The sequence below is a fragment of the Euprymna scolopes genome, chromosome 31 (assembly GCF_053919585.1).
Source record: "Euprymna scolopes isolate OS-2025 chromosome 31, ASM5391958v1, whole genome shotgun sequence".
Taxonomy (NCBI): Eukaryota; Metazoa; Mollusca; class Cephalopoda; order Sepiida; family Sepiolidae; genus Euprymna; species Euprymna scolopes.
Window position 1 is genome coordinate 67,869,537 of NC_136512.1, and position 23,992 is coordinate 67,893,528.

The 23,992-nt window shown below is 32.8% G+C and overlaps 1 protein-coding gene and 1 long non-coding RNA gene across 3 annotated transcripts in view; one reads left to right on the forward strand and one right to left on the reverse strand.

The window, feature by feature from the left end:
• Positions 1 to 23,992, forward strand: part of LOC145255799 (uncharacterized) — a 208,110-nt gene that overhangs the window by 70,365 nt on the left and 113,753 nt on the right. The gene's annotated exons all lie outside the window — the stretch shown is intronic.
• LOC145255797 (tubulin alpha-3 chain-like) lies at positions 651 to 11,260 on the reverse strand. The gene is made up of 3 exons (XM_080114481.1): positions 11,043 to 11,260; positions 4,527 to 4,749; positions 651 to 1,877 (listed from the first exon to the last, which is right to left on the reverse strand). Exons 1-3 carry the CDS (start codon positions 11,043 to 11,045, stop codon positions 751 to 753), a joined length of 1,353 nt encoding a protein of 450 aa, XP_079970607.1. The 5' UTR covers positions 11,046 to 11,260; the 3' UTR covers positions 651 to 750.

Below are 23,992 nucleotides of genomic sequence, written 5' to 3' on the forward strand. Positions count from 1 at the left end.
ATTTTCACCTTCCAACTGATGTAACATCACATCTTCAGGTCAGTATTTTTTTTGTTTACCTTGGAATCTTTACAGCATCTTAATTATCATAAGACGTATAGCATTAACATACTGAATTTAAGTCAATTTTAAACGCCTGTACAAAACAAAAAAGTCTGGAAACAAATGCCACAACTATGCTTTTGTACATCTGATTCTGCTTATTGCACCTGCTCTTAGCAAAGAGTCAGGTTTAATTTTTGTAACCCTATAGCAATCTGTATGTAAATGTAATTATAGACATCTAGGAATTCATGTCTAAGGCACAAAGCAAGAATGTTTGAAAGATTGAAGAACAATTAAGAATCTAAATATAAGCCAACTTTTTCTTCACCTCAAATTGTCAGACAATGGGAAGTTATGCAACTTGTTCAAATTATATTGAAGTTTCTGCATGTTGGTATAGCTGAAAAATAATCTAAGAAAACTATTAAAGTAAAAAAAATTGTTAATGTTACATGATTTCTGAAATATTTTCATTCCATGATGGTACATCATAAAGATTCTGTACTTTAAAATGTTTTAAAAATTAGCTTGAATTTTGGACAATCAAAATCTTTGTATAAAAAAAAAAAAAAAAAAAAAACCTTCAACAATAACAAACGACCATATTTGGGTGAAATATTTTATTCCTTCAGAAAAAGAGTAAAATTCCTTTTTTTTTTTTTCAATCTTCATTTGTGAATGAAACTTTCAGCAGTAGAAATGTGTTTAGTATTCTTCGCCTTCTTCTTCCTCAGCCTCAATAGAGTCGATACCGACCTCTTCATAATCCTTCTCGAGTGCTGCCAAATCTTCACGAGCTTCAGAAAACTCGCCTTCTTCCATGCCCTCTCCCACATACCAGTGGACAAACGCACGTTTAGCATACATCAAATCAAACTTATGGTCAAGCCGCGCCCAAGCTTCAGCAATGGCCGTGGTGTTGCTCAACATGCAGACGGCACGTTGAACATTGGCCAGATCCCCACCGGGGATATTGGTAGGAGGTTGGTAATTGATGCCAACTTTGAAACCAGTGGGACACCAGTCCACAAACTGGATGCTGCGTTTCGTCTTAATGGTAGCAATAGCAGCATTGACATCTTTGGGAACAACATCACCGCGATATAACATACAGCAGGCCATGTATTTGCCTTGGCGAGGGTCACACTTCACCATCTGATTGTATGGCTCAAAGCAGGCATTGGTGATCTCTGCAACATTGAGCTGTTCGTGATAGGCTTTCTCAGCCGAAATGATCGGCGAGTAGGTAGCCAATGGGAAGTGGATCCTCGGGTAGGGTACCAAGTTGGTCTGAAACTCAGTCAGATCAACATTAAGGGCACCATCGAAACGAAGAGATGCGGTGATCGAACTCACTACCTGAGCAATTAGGCGGTTCAAGTTGGTGTATGACGGATGTTCGATGTCCAAATTTCTGCGGCAGATGTCATAGATGGCTTCATTATCGACCATGAAAGCACAGTCGGAATGCTCGAGAGTTGTGTGTGTAGTAAGGATAGAGTTGTAGGGTTCAACGACAGCAGTGGCAACTTGTGGGGCAGGATAAATAGCAAATTCAAGTTTGGATTTTTTGCCATAGTCAACACTAAGTCGTTCCATGAGGAGAGATGTGAAACCGGAGCCAGTGCCACCACCAAAACTGTGGAAAATAAGGAAACCTTGCAATCCAGTACATTGGTCAGCGAGTTTTCGGATTCTGTCCAAGACCAGATCCACAATTTCCTTGCCAATTGTGTAGTGACCCCTGGCATAGTTGTTGGCAGCATCTTCCTTGCCAGTGATCAGCTGCTCGGGGTGGAATAGGTTGCTGTAAGCAGTAGTACGGACCTCATCTGAAATTATAAAAAAAAAAAAAGGATTTTATTTATTTATTTTTTTTTTTTTTTAATTTCATTTATTTTATTTATTCATTTTTTTTTTTTTTTTTTTTTTTTTAATCTAAAACATTTGTCATACAAGCTTTTCTGCCATGGCTTGAAGTGAACGTTCAGAAAATCCTGAAAGTTCAAATAAGTAGCCACCAAAAAGTGGCCTAAGTAAAATTAGTTTTAACTAGTGTATTTTTTTTTCTTCATTTAAGTTGTCATTAAACCCTGTCCCCCCTTTATTTTTTTTTTTTATTTTTTTATTTTTTTAAAGAACGCCCGATACCCAAATTTCTTTACACCAAGACAAGAATGTAAGCATAGCATGTAACAATAGTTATTAACCAAGAATCTTCTCATGTAAAAGAAGTCTTGCAAAATTTTAAGCTATCCATGTAAGTTTTTAAAACTTTTGCTGTTATTTACAATTAGTGGTGGATACATAACTTGTTTGACAGTTGACCAAGATATTACTTTCATGTATTGTTATTAAAACATTCAAATAGCTGGTGTGACCATCAACTTAAACAGAGATACCAAACTCCCTGTCAAAGATCTTGATAATGTCTTGTCAGTTAGCGATACTCAGCTGTTCTACAAGCTTAGAGTAGAAACAGACAATACAAGTATACATCGGACAGAACGGTAGAGTTAAGTAGGTCACAAACAATTTGTTACAGATATTCCACTTTCAGTAGCTTGTCAAACCAGTAAATGAAACTAATGTAGCTCAAAGAATTACAATGTTAAATGCAAAACCAGGAAACTTCTTTTAAAGAGGGGGGGGGGGATACTTTAACAACAGAATTTGCTAGTCAAAATATGAAAGTGTTTAATATTTGCCTCAGAATATTCTCTTATCTCACTATTAACCTTCCCATCACAGCAAGTGCAGACATTAAAAACTAGGCCCCTCAGGAGGCAACACAAAAAAAAAACTTCATCCCAACAAGAGTTGGTGAAGATCGTTTAAAAATTTTTCAACTATTTTAAGTTTGTAGAGATCTTTCAAATACAGCGGGAATATAGCCGACCCATCTACTGGTCAGTCACTATATATAAATTAGTGACAATCTCCAAACAAAATAGACTGCTACCTTCCTGTTTGGCTAAGTTAAAGTATTAACATACCAAAATACAATCTGTTTTCACTTAAATTATACAAGTCAATTAAAATCTATGGCATTTTGTGTAATTTGTATTAATATATAGTTTTCAATTTCTTGGCCATTAACTATACCACACAATTGCTCACATTTCATTAATAAATATCTCAATTAGTAAATTCAAGTTTTTTTTTTTGGGGGGGGGGGGGTTAGGTGCTTGAACCCTTAATGCTATAGTTAAAAAGCTTATAAAATAATTTCCAGGGCTACCCATAATTTTTATGAGTTATTTTAATCTTTAAAAGGGTTACAAGGCTTCATTACCATTGTTGGGTGTTGCAAAGAACTTTCAATGTCCAAGTTTAGAGTCCCAAAATTTGCTTAATCCTAACCAAATCCATCTGAAAAGATGTGCAATGTTCCAAGGTATGCTTAATTTAAATCTTTGAAAAGATTGCGTGATTTTTTTTTTTTTATTATTAAAAAAAAAAAATAAAAATAATTTTGAAGTTTTACATCATTTTTATGTGAAGGTCAATTTAAAATTTCATATAAGTAGAAAAGGAAATAAGCAAAGCATAGACTGAATTCAATATTTAGTTTCAGTTCATTTAACAGAGTTAGATATGGATATACAGACATACGGATATTTTTAGAGTGCTCTTTGCTCTCCTTGAGTAAGGCATACGGGAATGAGGAAGGTAGTTTTTAAACCCCGTGTAAGATACCGTTTAGTTTGTTGTTAAAAAAAAAAAAAAAAAAAAGTTTCCGTGACTCACCCTTATATAAAACAAAATTGGGAAGGCGAACTAGAAAGCTTAGATCAACTAGTATGTTAAGGTGCAGGATAAATGACACTCCTTTACTTTAATCAAGTCTTATTTTTGCTCATCAATATCCAACTTTGAAATGCTATTCTTGACAAAGTTTAAGAACCGAAACAATATCGCATCTAAAGACATGATTCTGTGGTACCCACCCCCACAGTGTGTGTGGGGGGGGGGGGCGCATTTATTTTGTATTAGATTCAAAAGTGTCCTTTGATCCATTACTACCAATAAAATTTACAAAAGATCGTAACAGAGGCATGGAAATCAATTTCTGAAGCAATCCAAGCCAAAGATTTCAGTTCTATAGGACCACTTACACTTACGCCACGTTGGTAGTGATGCCAACTTTGAAACCAGTTGGACACCTGTAAGTATTCGATTATAGAAAAAATTGGATACCAATGCCAACAAAATTGAGCTAAGTTTTTACCATGACGATTCATGAATTTACTTTTTAAAGTTACACCTGTCATACATTTTTTTTTTTTTTTTTTTTACTATTAATTGCTTATACAAAAAAAAAAAAAAAAAATGCCACAAGCTTCTGTGATTATTCAACCTCTTCATGCAGAATATGCATGTGGCCAGTTCTTCCTCTTTGCATTAGTCACATAATCAGCTTGACTACAGGTTTGCGATAGTTAAAAAATGGTAGTGAAAGAAAAAAGTTTGATACACACCTATAACGGTGGGCTCCAAGTCTACAAAAACAGCCCGGGGTACATGTTTTCCGGAACCAGTTTCACTGAAGAAAGTATTGAAGGAATCATCACTACCGCCAGTAGTCTTATCGGACGGCATTTGGCCATTGGGCTGGATGCCATGTTCCAGGCAATACAACTCCCAACAGGCGTTACCAATCTGGACACCAGCCTGACCGACGTGGATACTGATACACTCACGCTGAAATAGAAAGGTTGGGGTTTTTATTAAAATGGTATTAAATATGTACAGCATTCTCCAAACACAGGAATAAAGTTACTTTATTTTCCAAGTAAAAAAAAAAAAAAAGTGAAGCAACTGAAGCATGGTCCCTCATGAGTGCACAATGAACGAGGCATAAAAAAAAAAAAAAAAAAAAAAAAAAGAAGTTTTATGCCCTCCCCATTTAGCCCTAACAGGGGACATCAAATCCTAGTGAAAGTGAACAAACGATGCAGTTTTAGGCCTTAACATATGTAAATTTGAGTTTTCTGCACCATACAAAACAAGAAATGACTAAGTCCATCCATCATTCCCCCCCCCTCCGAACACCGTTTTACTAATAATTTTCTACTTTATCGATTTTCGAATATAATCATTTTAAAAATACCAGGAATACGTAGATATTGTTTTCATGTTACTGAAATTCAGTATTACGATTTCCGAAATTTCGCCCCAATAGTGTAGAAGCGCCCTGAATTTATTTTATTCAAATTAGAATTTTAAGAGAATTTGTATTTTTTTTACTTCTCACTGGGAACTTTAAATTTTCAAATTTATTGCTTGCAGGAGGAAAAAAAAAATTACATTCAAGTGCTAATTTTTTTCTTTGTAAATCAAAATTTATTCAATTTAAATCCCACAAAACTTATCTCCCAAATGAAAGTTCGGATATAAAATTTCAAGTTGTGAATTTTTCCTTTGGAGGGAGCGTACATTGACAGAAAATTCTGAGCTAAGAGATCGCTGCCTTGCGTTCGTTCTCTACAGAAAGAGAGAGAGAGGGGGGGGGTCATTTAATGTAGTCCCCCCCCCCCCCCCATGTAGCGAGCAGATATTAATGCCTGGCCGGGTCTTCTGCAGTAGGGAAAGAACCTTATTTTGTTTCCATTTTTTTTTTTTTTTTTTTTTTTTTTTTAGTGGCAGTCACAATCGCGTTTTTCTATCTATATTCCCTTGAACAACTGACGACGACATTCCCAGGAGGAATGAACACAAACCGAGCAACGACCGACCAGGGAAAAGGCAAAATGCCGGCAAGATAACACCCGCCTCATCCATGCCGCTTATTTTCCTTGATAGATGCCATTTTTTTTTAACACATCTGATAATGTTAATCTTGATTCCGACACACTTTTTACTTAAAACAACGATAGCAATCTTCCCCTCCTATTTACTAAGACGTAGGTCTATTTCCATCCGCCCTCATGTGCTCAGCAGAGGTAAAAAAAAAAAAAAAATAGTTGTGAGGTTTCATACGGTTATTATCAAGACAATTTTAAAACTAGATCTGTTAACGATGTTTTTTCCTAATAAAAAAAAAAAAATTGGGGGGGGGGCTTATAAATGATTCATAAAAATTAACAGAAATAGCGTAAAACATTAGAAAGCAACAGTATTTTTCAGGAATTAAAATATTTTTAAAACTTAGGTGAAAAATGTAAAAGGAACTTTGTATATTGATATTGGCATTAATCGATAATGGGTGGAGTTAAAAATACGGGTTTTTAATTCTTCGGGTAGGATTCAAGTTATTCAATTATTTTACTAGATCTTCAAAATTGTGATATGAAAGCAATATAAAGAAAGAGCACTCCCATGTTAAAAATGGGTTGCTAAATTTTTGTGACGTGCCCCACCCCACTGCCCCAGCGTAAACACTAACCTGCCCATGTTAAGAACGGCTTTCGGAACACCCCCCCCCCACCTCGAAAGCCGTTCTTAACATTTGTTAAGAGGGTGTTTATACTACGCTCGGCTCGGGCAGGTCGTATAAAAAAATAAAATAAAATACTAATGAGTTTTTAAGTAATCTTTGGTTATGTCATTGAAAAACAATCTGGGGTTTGTTTTACTATACAGATCCGAAAAAAAAAAAAAAAAAAAAAAAAAAAAAAAAAAATTATCGGAAACAAATATATAACAAATGTTATCAAAGGTAAGATAAGTTACTTTTCTATCTAACTGAATGTTTAGTATTTTTATTTAATGTAACAGGTTTATTCAGCTCTAAAACCTACAATGTTTATCGATGTATTTGAAAATTAAAAATGGCGCCCGCCCGACTCTTTGACACAAGTTTGGGGAAAGGGATTAAAGATAAAAACTAGACAAAAGTGTTAAAACCCACCGAATATGTCACGGCAACATATTGAGCGAATTTCTAACAGTATTTTGTCTAATATTTTATTTTTTAGCTCCTTTTCCCAAACTTACTGTGTCAAAGAGATAGTCGGGCGCCATTTTTAATTTTCAAATACATCGGTAAACAGTGTTTTTCAAGCTGAATAAACATGTTACATTAAATAAAAACACTAAAAACATATCCGGTTAGAGGTAGAAGATTAACTTATCTTGCCTTTGATAACATTGACAACTTTCTCGAATCTATGTGTATAGTAAAACAAACCCCAATCTTGCATTTGGCTCGATTAATTTAATGCCCACACAATAGTTATATTACGATATTGTTTGCTTATTAAAATAGAGTTTCCAAGTCATCCACCTGGGCAGCAACGCCGGGTTCATAAAGCTAGTAATACTCAATAAAGAAACATTTTTAGATTCATGATTTTTTTAAAATGTAAAATAAAAATATTGCTTTGATGTGCGAACTAAAGATATTTCCGACATTTGATGAATCAGTAAAAAAAAGTCAAAAGCAGTTTGTTCAGACATTCATTCACTAACATTCTGATACTACAAAATATTAGGTGTGGTCCAATAATTAGGGGGGGGGGGCAGTAAACGCTCACATTTGAGGAACATACACCGTTGACATTTTCAACATGCTATAAATTTTTTTGTGCGATTGAATACTAAGTCTGGATTTTACTACCCAAAATGGAACAGAGCGAAATAACCATTTTTACAAAGAAAAAAAATATGCTACTTCTGCAGTTTACGGAAAGATCATGGTGAATGGGAGGGGGGCTTCAACCATTCTGTATTTGAATAAAGATTCAGTAAAATTGAACTTTGAAATCTTAAGGAATGTAAACCGCAGAATTTCATACAAAAAAATAAAGGTAAAACTATACAAACACCGTGACAGCGAATTAACCCTACCCCTAACCCTAACCCTAACCCCTAACCCTGTCACGGTGTTTGTATAATAATACCAAAATAAAATTACAGTGGGGTGGGGGGATAAGATTCGACAACTCGCAAAAAAGTGAATTTCAACGGCGCCACTAAATTATAGCGCGCAAAATTGAAAGATGGTCTGCACTACAATAATTGTAATGACTCATAAGAGATATTGTACAATTAAAACAAAATACATTTTCTCTTCATTAACATAAGTATATTTTTCTAGTTGGTGTGCCTTCGCAGTGCCTTACAGGCAATTTTAATTCTTATACTGTTGTACAAGAATTCAAATTATGAAATGCCCCGCAAGTATTTTTGATCAAAGAAATCTGATGAAAATTTGTTAATTGTTTTATTACAAGAATTTCAGATATGAAGTTGCGAGTTTTTGGAAAAATATTTTTCAACGTGTCCATTTTGGAATTATCGGGTTTCTATTACAACGCAGGTACGAATAAGTAGTCAAAATAAGTTACTTTTCTACCTAATACGTTTTGAGTATTTTTTATTTAATGTAAAGGTTTATTCGGTTCGAAAAACTAGTGATGTTGAACGCTGTCGGAGAACAAAAAGGTGTCTGATTCTCGATAATCATTTTCAAAATAAGAAAACAAAATGGTGGTAGGAATCTACCAAAAATGTTACCGTGGCGCGTGGCAGTGGGTGGATTTCTACTACCATTGTTTTATTTATTTTGAAGTGATTATCGAGACTTCAAAGTCATCTTTTGTTCTCTGGCAGCGTTCAAGTTGAACGCCGTTCAACATAACGTTTTACGAACCGAATTTTTTTAATATTCAATAAAAAAACACTAAAACCATATCCAGCTGGGTAGAAAGTAACTTATCTTGCCTGTATTTGCTATATTTGTTTTGACAACTTTTTCGTACCTCTGTACAAACCGAATTATCTAAATTTGTATCAGACAAAAATATAACCATTCAACAAACCTACACCTCCCTCATCTACGCCAGGATGATTATTATTCCTTCATCTTCATAAATGCAAATGCAGCCGGCATGCAAGAAAAGGCAGGGGGAGAGAGAAGATGAGGATGCTGACAACGCTAACTGATGAAGACTTGCACACAGTTGGAGAATATTTTGCGCCAAAAATATAATTGCCCTTTTATGCCGAAATACTGGTCGTTGATTGAAAGGCAAAGAATAAGTTTTAGTATGGAGTTACTTCTGTTTTTTTTCTCTTTTTCCAGTAAAGAAAAAAAAAAATTTAAAAAAGGGGTAAAACTATACGAACACCGTGACAGCGAATTAACCCTAACCCCAACCCTAAACCCTAACCCTGTCACGGTGTTTGTATAATAATACCAAAAAAGGTTTATAAATTTGAGCAACCGATCATGGAAAACTTGAAGTCAAAGTTTTGTTTTACATATGGTGACATCTCGTTTTATAGCCGGGGGAAAAAGGTTCTATTAATTTGCTTAAAAGCAGTAGAAAAGCATTATGCGTAAAAATTCCTAGGGGGGGGGGGGTAATTATCTTGAACTTTTTAGCTCCAAAATAGTTGCTTTAAAAATCTTCAGTTTTACGGCAAGGTTTTAAAAATTACGAGAGTGGTTGTTTATTAATTTAATTTGTTATAAAACTAAATTGGTTAAGATATTCCATTTCTATGAGAGTTCTTAAAGCTGAAAAGTTCAATATGGCCAGATATCCTAGAGAACTTAAAGGAGTAAGGTTTCGGCATAAAGGCGCATCGCAAGACGAATATTACACACATACCATAGAGCAAGAGTAAATTAAAATAAGGCCATTACGCAATAAATAATGGTTACAGAGATCCCTAAGTTCTATAAAATTAGAATGGAAATTAACATAGCTAAGAACAAAGTGAAGTAGCTGTGCTGAAGCTCCACTTCAGTCTATTGTGTCCCATTAGTGAACAAGTCCTAGACAGATTTTATTGTTCCAAATTAGAGTGCCTATTAAAAATGGGGTCTAACTTTGCCCTCGTAAACATAAAGGTTTCAGTTAAACTGGCTGTAAAATAGCTATTTCAATGTATGATCATGAAGTAAAATCTGATAATCGGTGAGTAATCTGCCATTTTTTTTTAAACCCCGAAGCGGCAACTATTCGAAAGCTCCACCCTTAAAAAAAAAAAAAAAAAAAAAAAAAAAAAAAACTCTAGAAATAAGTGAAGTAGAGAAAGAAATTAGTTCTAACATTTTATTAATTAAGGGACAAATACGAAAACTTTAATTTCTAACCAATTTTTCGCCTGAAACACGAGATCTGGTAGAATGTGAAGATGGAGGTTTAATTATGGAAGAGAACCCGTGAGAATGTCGGGGGGGGGGTGAACAGATCTGGAGAAGACCAACTACTAGAAGTTGGTATTTAACGAGAAATAAAATTCGCCATAACTGACAGTTGTCATTCTTAAAAGAATTGACTTTCGATCAGGATACTTGCTAAACTAAAAATCAAGAATCTGACAAGATAAAGGAAATCAAATTTATGTGTAACCCTAAATTCTTAAAATGAGGCTTTTTTTTTAGACCAATAAATAGACTTGCAAAAATATACAAGTGCATAAACGGGAAGCAAAAGTGGAAACCAATACAATAAAACGGGAAAGAGAAATATTTCAAACAAAATATGACAGGTGCGCGTGCAAAAACTAAGTTTTGATTTAGAGGGTAATAAGTCTTTGATTAAAGTCAGGAAATTTTAAAGTCGACAGTAAATCAAGTCAGCCATTCTGGTTAAGTGATTGATGTTTATTGATTATTTTTAGTTAATTTTTCTTCCAACATTTTGGTATACATAAAGAACGCCAACAATGTTTTGTCCCCCCCCCCCTAAAAAAAAAAAAAAAAAAAAATTTCCACGTCAAGTTTTATAGAATTTTCCTAAAATTATATGAAAGTACAGAATTGTTAATACTTCTACATTATCCATGTGAAAAATATTTCAGCACGATCTGCCGAAGTACTTTAAATAAAAATTTTGCTGAAATACTAAAGTATAGTTTCCGACTAACTTGAAAAGAAATTGTCAACCGCATCCCTATTGTAGAAAAGAAAGCAATAGACTTGTACACACATGGAAAAAGAAAAAAAGGCTACTTCCACATGCTATCACATTCACGCCGTCTGACCTAAATATAGTAATGTCAAACCGGTAAAGAAAAAAGTAAACAATTAATGCACTTACCATGATTTAAGATTGGATGTGTTATAAAAATGGGAGTTTGTAAAGGAGTTATTTAATCGAAAGAGAAAGAAGCGGCAACTGAAGACGTGCTCACGCGGATTTAATGTATCGTAAAGTGAGACGTGTCGCTCAGACAGTGAGAAAACGAAGCGCAGTTTCCACTTTTTATACTCGACAGAGGGTCACGTGATACGCCCCTTTTTTCGGTTAACGTGAGAAAGACATGATTTCATTGGATAAGAATAAAAAATGTCTTTTACAAAAAAAAAAAAAAAAAAAAAAAAACATTTTTAAAATTTTGATACTTGTTTTTCATGTTTTCTGCATCAACAACAAAAATGAAAAACAGTCGAACCTCTGTTTTCTAAGTCAGTTTTTTTTTTATATTGTTTAGGGCTTAATGCTTAATCTATATTTTAATAAAATTATGTGAACACTTTTCGTAAATTTGATTCATACGTTGTGCAAAACAACTTGTTTTTATAGTTATTTTTTTTTTTTTACTATCAATCGAATATTTGTTGGGATTATTAAATATGCGATAGCGTAAAATAAAACCAAGTTTTTACAATACTAAAATGGGTGCTCGTGCTCGTGTAGTTTACGAATCGTGATGAAACAATAAGACGTTCTTACCATGGGGAGGGGCTTTGTTAACTATTCTGTACTTTCACCTAATAATTTAATAAACAAAAGCTACCGTAAATTTTCAATTTAACTTGAAAATTTCATAAAAAAGACAGCATCGTCTGCAAACTGCACACACAAGTACAAAAAACGAAATTAAATCAATTCGAATGCATTTTGATTTATTCGTAAACAAGTTAGCCATTTTGGTACTGGTCGCGGTAAGAGTTCCCTGCCGAACACCCTCCAAAAACAATGATGTCTCCCGTTTCTCGCGCAGCCGCAAAGGACATGTTTTAGTTGCCATAGTAACAACACTTTTTATCGACATTGTTTTACTGTTTAAAGACATTACTACACATTTATTAATAATATCTCACTTTTAATCACTTTTATCGACTTTTTAAAACTTTTTTTTTACTCTTTTTAAATGACAACGTTAATGTTTATGAATATTGAAATAAAACATTACTACACATTTATTAATATCTTTTTTTTTCTTTACTGTTTATGTGTCAATTTTATCGACTTTTTTTTTTTTTTACTGTTTATGTGTCAATTTTATCGACTTTTTCTTTTCTTATATTGAATATTGAAATAGAAGACATTACTACACATTTATTAATAATATCTTTTTTTTTTACTGTTTGTGTCACTTTTATCGACTTTTTCTTTTATGAAACTTATCGGCGGTTCTTGAAATTTACTTACCACAAAACTTGTCGGCGGTTCTTGAAATTTACTTACCACAAAATGATGATAGAATAATAAATTTACTTACGTTTTGCCATAGTAACAACACTTTTTATCGACATTGTTTTACTGTTTAAAGACATTACTACACATTTATTAATAATATCTCACTTTTAATCACTTTTATCGACTTTTTAAAACTTTTTTTTTTTTACTCTTTTTAAATGACAACGTTAATGCTTATGAATATTGAAATAAAACATTACTACACATTTATTAATATCTTTTTTTTTTTGATCCGTGCTGAAATAACGTTATTATTTAAAAAGCCATTCTTAACACGGGGAGGGTGTTTTGTACCTATTCTCTACTTTAACCTTACAATTGAATAAAAAAAACATTAAACTTCAAGCTTAGAAATACGATTTAAAATATAGCGCGGATCATAAGTGCACTAGCACCCATTTTCTTATTAATAAATGTTTAGTAATTATTTTTCTTTTAATATTCATAAACAGTAAAAACGTCGTCATTTAAAAAGAAAATGCTATTTAAAAAAGAAAATAACATTGATTAAACGTAAGTAAATTTATTATTCTATCATCATTTTGTGGTAAGTAAATTTCAAGAACCGTCGACAAGTTTTGTGGTAAGTAAATTTCAAGAACCGCCGATAAGTTTCATAAAAGAAAAAGTCGATAAAAGTGACACAAACAGTAAAAAAAAAAAAAAAAAGATATTATTAATAAATGTGTAGTAATGTCTTCTATTTCAATATTTAATATAAGAAAAGAAAAAGTCGATAAAATTGACACATAAACAGTAAAGAAAAAAAAAGATATTAATAAATGTGTAGTAATGTTTTATTTCAATATTCATAAACATTAACGTTGTCATTTAAAAAGAGTAAAAAAAAAAACTTAAGAAAATTCATTAAATAGAACGTTATTTATAGTTAAAAGTAATTTTTACGGAAAAATTGGGTAAAATTGCATTTTTCTTAGATGTTATCAAGTAGATGATAAAGAGTTCACACATAGGGGACATAACTTGGAACGCAAAATTTAGATTACAACATACACTTTGTTTTTTACACAATAGCAGTTGTTCTGCACGATACATTTTCGTAATTGCTTTTGAAACAATGATTTTATTATTTCAACACGGTAACAAAAGTGCACAAGTACAAAAAAAGAGCAATAATTCCTTTCCGTGTTTGCAAAATGGGGGATCGATTTACTATAACGGTGTAACTAAAAAGTGAGCACACCTTTCAAATGTTGAAATATTGACTTTTAATTATTATTATTATTTATTTTATTTTTTTTTTTTTTAGATAATATGGTTTATTAGTGTCCTAATCCACTGAAAAAAAAATGCAAAATACCGAACAGAAAAAAAAAGAGTGGGGACGACGCTCGGTCAGATCCAGTTTTGTTTTAACGAAAAGCGTTTTTAATAAATTCTTAGATTGAAATTTTTTGTCGTCTGATTATATTGTTTTTGTTTGAAAACTTTTTGAATGTTTTTAGTGCGTGAGCATTTAATAGTTTTGTTTGTTTCTCAGCGAGAAACTGATTCAAGGGAGATAATTAGTTAAATCTTTAATTTGTTTAATAACAAGTATTTAAAAAAAAAAAACTAAAACTTCATCTCCTACATTAAGATTTCTGTTTCAAGTTTTCAAATTGTCTATATCTATTTTTTTAATTGTTTGACAAATGAAAGAATGTCAGAATTATTCTCATTAAAGTTATTGTAGGAATGTGAACTATGAAACGTCAAATTAAAAAAAAATTGTTATTAAAAATAATTTTAAAATATAAATTGTAAAAATTTATTTTTACAATTTATATTTTTGTACTTATATTTAATTTCAGGTTTTTATAGATTTATTTAATTCTGGGTTTTTGTTGGGATATTTAAATCTAAGGTAAATCCTATTTTAGTCACCTAAATGATAAAATAACGATTCACTTTGTGTTTACCCTCCTCCCCTCTTCGTTTTTTTTCTTCTTTTTTCTTTTTTTAAATAAAATAAAACGGTTCTCAGTCCTTAACTAAAAAAAATTGGATTTGTTTCTAAATATGGCGATTATTTTGATCGGTTGAGTTTTCATTTCAGCTTTTCACGTGTACGATGAAACTTTCCGCACTATTTTAACGTAATTCATTTAGTTAGTTAAAAAAAAAAAAAAACAGTTTAAGTAAAATAAAAAATAATGTCATGGTAACATTTATAGGCTGAGTCAACGGAGATAATTTGTTCATTTTTTTTTTTATTAAATCGTTTTTTTTAATATTCAACAAAATTAATCTTCTAGTTTTCTATTTTAAACGATTAAATTATAAAGATGTCATCTTCTCGTCTCAGCCATTTTTTTCTTGTTCTCACATAACACTCGACACTACTTGTTTTTCGAACTGATAAACGCTTTAAAATAAGTTAACACACTTGATACTTGTACAGTTTAATCAAGACATTAAAAAATGAAAATATCGCAAAAAGGTTATATTGTACGTATCCTTTTTGGACTGAAGATCTCCGAAAAAAATTCACTTTGATAGAGTAGAGTAGTTTTTGTTTGTTTTGTTTTTGTTTGTTTGTTTTTACAGCGAAAAAACAAGTTTTTTATGAGAGCGCGTTAAAGTCAGCCATTATGAAATGTTAAACACGCCACGGGAAGATCAGTTAAAGCGTGACACCCCCTCCCCATCTTTAATACTAGCTTTTTTTTTCTTAAAAATCGAACCTTTTGCTCGGTATCATAACAAATGTTTTTTTCGCTGTAAAAAAAAAAAACTACTTGATTAAATTAAATAATTCGGAGAACTTCGTTCCATAACAGATACGTACAATATAAACTTTTTTGATATTTTAATTTTTTTAATGTCTTGATTAAACTGTACAAGTACCCAAACCTTATCCAACTGAGTAGAAGAGTTAACTTGTGTGTGTGTGGGGTGAGAGAGAGAGAGAGAGAGAGAGAGAGAGAGAGAGAGAGAGAGAGAGAGAGAGACCGTGACCGTTTAACAAAACCATGATTAGATCCTTTTTTTGGTAAATATCCAGATACGCTACTACAGAACACCGACCACTCTAATTTGCTTTTTTATAGGTAATTGAGGTCGCTGACAACGAATTTGATAGTCAAACTTGGGGCAAATTTACCGTTTGCATGGTATTAACCCCCGAACCCACGAATAACTTTCCACCATTTTGCAGCTTCCGTTTACGCTACGCGCGTGCGCTGCAGCATGAACGACGGCTTGCTTCACCTAGCAAACTGCCTTCTCACATGGCGTACCAAAAACTTACGGACTGACATTTTTTTAATGACTTACAGTTAAAGAAAAGTACAACAAATTGGACTTTTTTTTTTTTTTTTGTCTCGCGTAGTTTTTAATGTGGTTTACAAAAACATAAGCACCAAACATCTTTGTTTTTCATTCTTTTTTGCGGGAGGGGGATTCAATTATAGAACTTATGCGGCTTAATAGGTGCTTTTGCAGTTTAGTTAAACATTTTTCAACGCACCGACATACCAATTAGAACACCATTTAACATGTTGGGGCGCGCGCGCCCCAACATCACATCCCCCCCCCCGCTCATGCCCCCAATGTACACAGTAAAATCTTCGGAAAATGTTAAATGGTGTTCTAATTGGTATGTCGGTGCGTTACTTTTTGAAAATTTGAAAATTCTATGTTCCAGGTAAAAAAAAACAAAAAAAAAAAAAACAGATAAATTAAACCCCCCCCCTCCTACTCCAACTTGGAGTGCTTTCCTTTTCTTGTTTTATTTCTTTTTCAGCTAATTTTAAATTTTCCACCCAAAAAGTGCTATAATGTATTTTTGAAAATTAGAAAATTCTATGTCCTGGAAAAAAAAAATCCCCTCACCCCCAACGTAGTTTGCTTGGTGAAGCCGTCGTTTATGCTACAGCGTGCATGCATAAACGGAAGCTGAAAAATGGTGGACAGTAGTTCGTGGGTTCAGGGGTTAATACTATGCAAACGGTAAATTTGCCCCAAGTTTGACTATCAGATTCGTTGTCAGCGACCTCAATTACCTATAAAAAAACAAATTAGAGTGGTCGGCGTTTTGTAGTAGCGTATCTGGATATTTACCCTTTTTTTTTTTTACGTAAACCACCCAAAAATATATTTCTGGAGTTTTAATAAAAAATAACCCCCAAAAAAGTTGATTTCTTATTGTTACGTGTAGAAAATGTGATTCAAGTTTAACGGTTCTATAGTTCGGGGGAAATATTTAAAAAAAAAAAAAAAAAAACCTAGAGGTAGCGTTTTGTTTCGGTCGTCATAAAAGTTCACAGTTCACATTTTTGGCGGTACTCGCCTTGTATCAACAGGAAGACAAAAAATATCAGCTTAAAGTGATCATTTACATTTTATTTTATTGTAACAGTGACATCATAATAAATAAAACTTATAATATAGAGCCGAGTTTGGGAATAAAGGCCGCATCGTTTTTTATCGATAAAAAATCTACTGATAGAAATTACTCTCTTCTCACAGTAGATTAAGTGTTGAGATAAAAAAAAAAAAAAAACGCTAGATCAGGGAAAAAATCTCCAGAAAATCGCTAGATTTTTTAACTTTTCAAAATTCTGAAAAACCGCCAATTGGAAACAAAAAAAATCTAAAAAATAAAAAAACATTTTAATTTCCTACCCTACATAAAAATATTATGATATGCAAAAGAAATTATTTGAAATCATAAAATCAAACAGTGATTACCGTTTAATATAATAAAAATTAAATTGAAATATATTACAAATTAAACATCATAATAATGGCGTACCTAAATATTCAATATTGCGGAATAAATTTTCCTCAAATATTAGAAAAATTAATGTTTGCAAAATAAAAATGAAAAACGAAATCAGCAGAACGCAGGCACCATATTTACACGTACATCAATTGATAGAACCATTCTGGAGAGAAGTTGGGGAGGGGAGGTAAAAATAAAATAGCACTTAGATGAAAATCTTGGAGAATATATATAAAAGGAAAACATTAAGTAATTTGTCGCTTTAAAAATTTAAATTAGATCTATATTTAAAAGCTGATAATGACCCTTAGCTATCCCCCTTTCAAAAAATGAGATTGTTTTTTTAGGTGATTTACATGTGAATAGTCCGAAAAAAATATTTTTAGAATTTAAAGTAAGGGATCAGTTTTTCATATAAATGTTTATTAAAATGATCCCTCATTTCTAAGACATTCTAATTTTGGGGACAATTCACTGATCTATATATATATATATATATATATATATATATATATATATATATATATATATATACAAGACAAAACAGCCGCGCACATTTTTGTATGTTCAAGAAAGGCTTTTTTCGGGGGTGGGGTGGGGGGGTCTCGAGAGGGTTACTATTTTGGAGAACTTTTTATATACTCCCTAGATTATAATATCTACAATTTGCGAACGGACATCGTCTCTACATTTATTTTGATCGATTTTTATGAAATTCCCTCTATTCCGTCATTTCGCGTGTTTATTCGTCTTTTTCATATACATAAAGCGAACCTAATCAGAGAAGACGTCTTGAAAGCAATTAGCTTTGATCAATGTCAGGGAAACTCTTTATATCAAGCAATTGCTATTAATTTTGATGCTGCCAGAGTTCCTTGTTTTTCAGAGGAACGACCTTGTGGGGAAGCAAAGAATTACCAGGCCAGGTTTAAAAGCCACTTTCATTTATGCGCCGACTCTTATGATACTTAGCTTAATTGATTGACATCACTAAATTTCTGACTGATATCACTAAATTTGAACGCTTTCCAATTCTTGTGGCATCATAGCGTAGCGGTATGAGTTCAGGTTTTCTTTCACTTTCTTTTCCGTCTTCACGTCACGGGTTTGAGCCTGCCTGCCTACTAATACCTTTTTTTTCTCTCAACACACACCTCCAAACACCCCGGGCAACACTGGGCACCCCTGCTAGTCTATATATATAGAAAAGACAAAATGGCAGCGCGCGTTTTTGTATGTACAGCCAAGGCTTTTTTCTGGTGGGGAGGGGAGTCTCCAGGGATTTACTATGTCCTAGAAATTTTTTTATATATCCCCTAGATCATAATATCTACAATTTGTGAAAGCACGTCGTCTCTAGATTTATTTTGATCAACTTTTATAAAATTCACGCTCTTCCGTTCTGTTGCGTGTTTGTTAGTGTTTTTCGTATAAAATTGAAACAGAATCAAAATTAAAGTTATTAGTGGCCTCCATGGCCACCACGCCTTGAAAGGCAATCAGCTTTGATCACTGTGGAGAATACCCTTCATATCAGACAATTGCTATTCATTAAGACACTGCCAGACCCCCCCCCCCCCCCGCCTCTTAACTTTCACTTTTTGCATGTCGACTTTTTGATCGCTAAATTAGAATGCTGTTCACTTCCTGTTCTGTCTTAGCCAAGTAGTAACATGCCATATTTTCTTTCACTTTCTTTTTCATCTTCGCGCCAAGGCTTCGGGTTCCAGCCTGCCTGCTTGCCTGCCTGCATACTACAACTTTTTTTTCTCAACACGCACCTCCAAACACCCGGGCACCTCCACTTGTCTTTAATATACATCTAATCTTAAGTCTGACTCACAATGTCAGAAAACCACACAAAATCACCTTAAAAAGTAAAACAAGCAGAATTTATCTCCCATAGCAAAAAAAAAAAATGCTTAACGGTCTTGAATCCTAAACTGGTAAAAAAAACCTTGGAAATAAGAGTGTTACCTTGCATTAAATTCGGCAGCACTTTTCCTGGCCATCACCATTCAGAATTGAGTATATTTTGGTCTGCTCAGAATATTTTATAAATGAAAAAAAAACAAAAACTTTACAATTGAAATATTTGCCAATTTCACAATATCTTTTCATTTTCGGTTTTTGTGTATTATGTTTTACTTTTCCAAAGAAAATTAACGTTAAAGTATAGTACCTCTTCTGATAATATACTTTATCTTTTCTGTCCTTCGTCAATGAAGGAGAAATCCTTTACGATAATGGATTAGGAAAAAGAAGTTACCCCAATCCCAAATGTCTTCTTTTGCGAGTAGTGGGGTTTTCACTACACTAAAAACTAACTTTCCCATCGTAGGAAGGCAAGTAAATTTTTTTTCCACATGTGGAAAACTTTATTTCTGTTTTTAATATTTGCTCAAAAAAATAAATGCAATAAACTTTGCTGAGGTTTTAACATATACTGCATTTTAAAAAAGTTGGTTTACACTGACAATTAAATGTAATAATAAACGTTGAAAAAGTTAGTAAAACTAAGTAAAGTAATGAATGTCGGCTCTTTATTAAAGTGTAGAATAGTTAACAGTCGAGAAATTGTAAACAATAGCAAAAATCAACAAATGCCTTATATTAAACGCATTAAAATTCACATATCCTTTATACGTGCTGAAATTGTGTTTACGTTCTTTTTATTTCATTTCTTTTAGCTGTCTTTAACAACAAATAACTGGTTGCTTGTCGCTTAATCGTTGGGGACTTCATTCTTGAAAAATTGTATATAAAAAAAAATCTATGACTACCACTAACTCTAAATTTGGGAAGGCAACTCGAACTTAGGGTTAGTGGTAGAATAAGTCATTTGTTTACAACTTTTCAGGAATTATGCCTCACCACACCCATTAAATGATAAACGGCCATTTGTTATTTTATTTTTTATTTTAATTCAGTAGAGTAAAAATGACTTGTAACAACATATTTTGAATTTAGAAAAAAAATTAGTTTTAGCACATTAAAAGTATACATGTCAGTAGATAATTAAATTCTACTACCTTTGGTATAAGGTTTTTTTTTTACTGTTGTTGCTTCTTTTTATAATTTTCGACTGTTAACTTTTCTACATTTTTACCAAGTGAATAAATACTTTTAAATTAAGAGGAGTGCTTGGATTGTATTTTAATCTATAAAGATTGGACCCCCCCCACACACACACACAAATAAAAAGTACTTGGAAAAATCGATTTTATTGCGAGTTTAAGAATGGTTAACCGCAAAAAAAAAAATGGTGAAAGGAAAAAAAAAATAGTCAATAAATAATTGTTATGAAATGCAATAAATGCTATTTCCCTACCTTCCTGAATGAGTTTAGTTGGCAAATGTATATGCATAAATTATTTGACAGACAAAAATTTATCAAAATTATTTATTTTTATATAAAACACATTATTAGACCCTAAGGTTGAAATAAAACCCGAAAAAATGTAATTTTTTTTTTTTTCAACATTTTTTTATTAGACAAAATGTACAACAATCGAGACCGCCATCTTGTTTTGAAAATTTGGCCTTTCTAAAGCTTCACAGATTGCCCCTTTTTGAAGCCAAACTTGGCCTTTTTTATGCTCTTACGTGGTCCATTCAAGAGCGTAAAAAGGCCAAATTTGGCCTCAAAAAGGCCAATTTGGCAATCCTTAGAAAGGACAAAATTTCAAAACAAGTTGGCGGCCTCGATTGTTGTACATTTAGTCTAATAAAAAATATTGAAAAAATAATAAAGATTACATTTTTTCGGGTTTTATTTCAGTCTTAAAAATAATTTTTGTAAATTTTTGTCTGTCAAATAATTTACGCTGCTGAAATACACATTTGCCGTTTAGTTTATGTTTTAAAGTATTTTCAATGAGACCAATGATTTCGACGATCGTTTTTATAACCACCGGCTGTGCTAACCAACCAATGCAAATCTTCCAAAGTTACTATAATAATTGTCAAATTTTGGATTCAATCAGTTTACCGTTAACTACGTCACAGACCACATTTGATTCTTGGCCGCCATCTTTGTTACTAGCAATTTTTTTTTTTTTTTCTTCGGGACTGCACTACTTTTCCACCGCCATCTTTGTTCAACATAATGTCTCAACACTTAATAGGTTATGCATCCAGCCATCGTCTTTTCTTTGACGGATCAAAATCTAAATTCGAATTGTGGCAGGTAAAATTTCTGGGGTATCTAAGGATTCAAAAACTACACAAAGTGATACAATCTCTAACAGAGAATCCTAACGACCCCAAATTTTTCAAAAAGAATGTGACTGTTTTTACAGAACTGATTCAATGCTTAGACGATAGAAGTTTGTCTCTGATTATAAGAGACACCTTGGATGACGGACGGAAAGCATTGAACATATTAAGAGAACATTATTTATCAAAAGGGAAACCGAAAATTATATCACTTTATACAGAACTAATGTCTCTGAAATGTAACGAGGATGAAACTATTACCGACTACATTATAAGGGCAGAAACAACCGCCAATACCTTAAAACTCTCAGGTGAAATAATAAGCGATAGCTTGTTGATATCAATGACCCTCAAGGGACTTCCAGCTGATTTTAAACCATTTACAACTGTTATAACGCAAAAAGACAAACCCATAAATTTCAGCGAATTTAAAGTGGCATTGCACAGTTACGAAGAGACTAATCGTATGCTCATGGACAATAATAACTCCAGCAATATTATGAAGTTCAAAAATGCTTCTCGAAAACAGACACCACCAAATTACGCATCTCACCGCAACGTGTTCCCCAAAAGTAATTTTCCCAAGAAAAAGAATAAAATTATCTGCTATAATTGTGGACGACCCAACCACAAAAGTTTCCAATGTCGATATAAACGCTCTAAAATGGGCTCCATAAAAAACGTGGAGAACTTTGAGGAAGAACATACATTTCTATTCACATGTAACTTTAACAATACCACAAATGGTAAAAATCTCCTTGTAGACTAAGGTGTTACAGCACATGTTATCACCAAGGAATCTGATTTTATTAATTTTGATTCAAACTTTAATCCACAAAGTCATTTTGTCAAACTTGCCGACGATAGTCAAATAAATGATATAGTCTTGAAAAGAGATCCCTAAAAAATAATAACGGTGAAATATGTAAATGTATTCTAAAAAATCCCTGTTCATACCTACATTTAAGCAAGACATATTTTCCGTGCAGGCTGCAATTAAACAAGGTGAGAATATAAAGTTTGTCCAAAACAAGTCAAAATTGATATACCCCAATGGAACTGTATTTGATGTTAAAGAAAATGGCCGACTATATTATTTAAAAAGTATGGTTCCCTCAAAAGCTGCCTGTCACAACTTGAAAACCTGGCATAAAATTCTAGGACACTGCAATACAGCTGATATTAAAAAATTACCAAGTGTAGTCGAAGGCATGAAAATAATACCTTCAGACGATCTCCCAAATTGTGATGCGTGTGCATAGGGGAAAATGACAAAATATATAAGCCGAACGCCAGACAAAAAGGTCACAAAAATTCTCTCACTTGTGCATTGTGACTTAGCATGTCCGATCAGCCCGATGGGGAGAAATAATCTAAGGTACGTTTTGAACTTTATTGATGATTTTTCCGGTTTAATTATAGTTTATTTTCTAAAAAACAAATCCAACACTATCCTCGCCACTAAGAAATATTGCCCCGTATGGCTTGGTAAAATGTATTCGCTCAGACAATGGGACTGAATTTACTAGTAAAGACTTTGAACTTCTATTAATTAACCACCATATTAAACACGAGAAATCTGCGCCGTATTCCCCCTTCCAAAATGGCGCCACTGAAAAGGCATGGCAAACCCTTTTTGAGATGACAAGAGGTCTACATATCGAATCGAAATTAGCGCATAGTTTATGGACGTAAGCTTTAATGGCTTAGCATATATCAGAAATAGATCGTTCAATAGAAGATTAGGCAAAACACTGTATGAAGCGTTTTACGGTGTAAAATCCAAAATGAACCGAATGCATACATTTGGTTCAGATTATTTTGCATTTATAGAAAATACCAGTAAACTAAATACTAAAAGCGAAAACGTATTTTCGTAGGTTACGATAAAAACAGTCCAGCATATTTAATCTACTTTCCAACCCAAAATGCCATAAAAAGGGTTAGATGTGTAAAATTCAATGATACATTAAATTTTAAAAATGGCGATCCAGCGGATGAAAAACGTGAAGAAATATTACCTAGCATCTTAATCGATCACAATGAAAATATTAATAACAACAACAATTACAGTAGAACTACTGACGAGAATATTTACTAGACACGTCGATACCCAATAAGGGAGCGAAAAAGGCCAGACTTCTTACAAATTGAAAAGATACAAGACTATGCAGTGGATTACTGTTACTTGTTGAAAAGTGCACCAGAAAGTTATAATGTGACTGCCTCATAATGCCTCATTAAGGCGATTAATTCAGAAAATCACCAAGAATGGAAACAAGCTATGATATCCAAATTGAAAGCTTTATCTGAAAATAACACGTACGAAATAGTGGCAAAACTAACAGATAAAAATATAATTTCTTCACGCTGGTTTTTTTCCAAAAAAAATCACAGCTTCTGACAGTGAAACTTTTAAAGCAAGATTTGTTGCAAAAGGTTTTTCACAAATTTCTGGAGTGGAATATTTTGCAATATTTTTACCAACGACAAATTTAACGACAATTAGAATTTTATTACAACTTGCCGCTCAATACAATTTAAAAATACATCAAATGGATGTAAAAAATGCTTATTTAAATGCTTCGATTGACTGTGAAATCTATATTTATCCTCC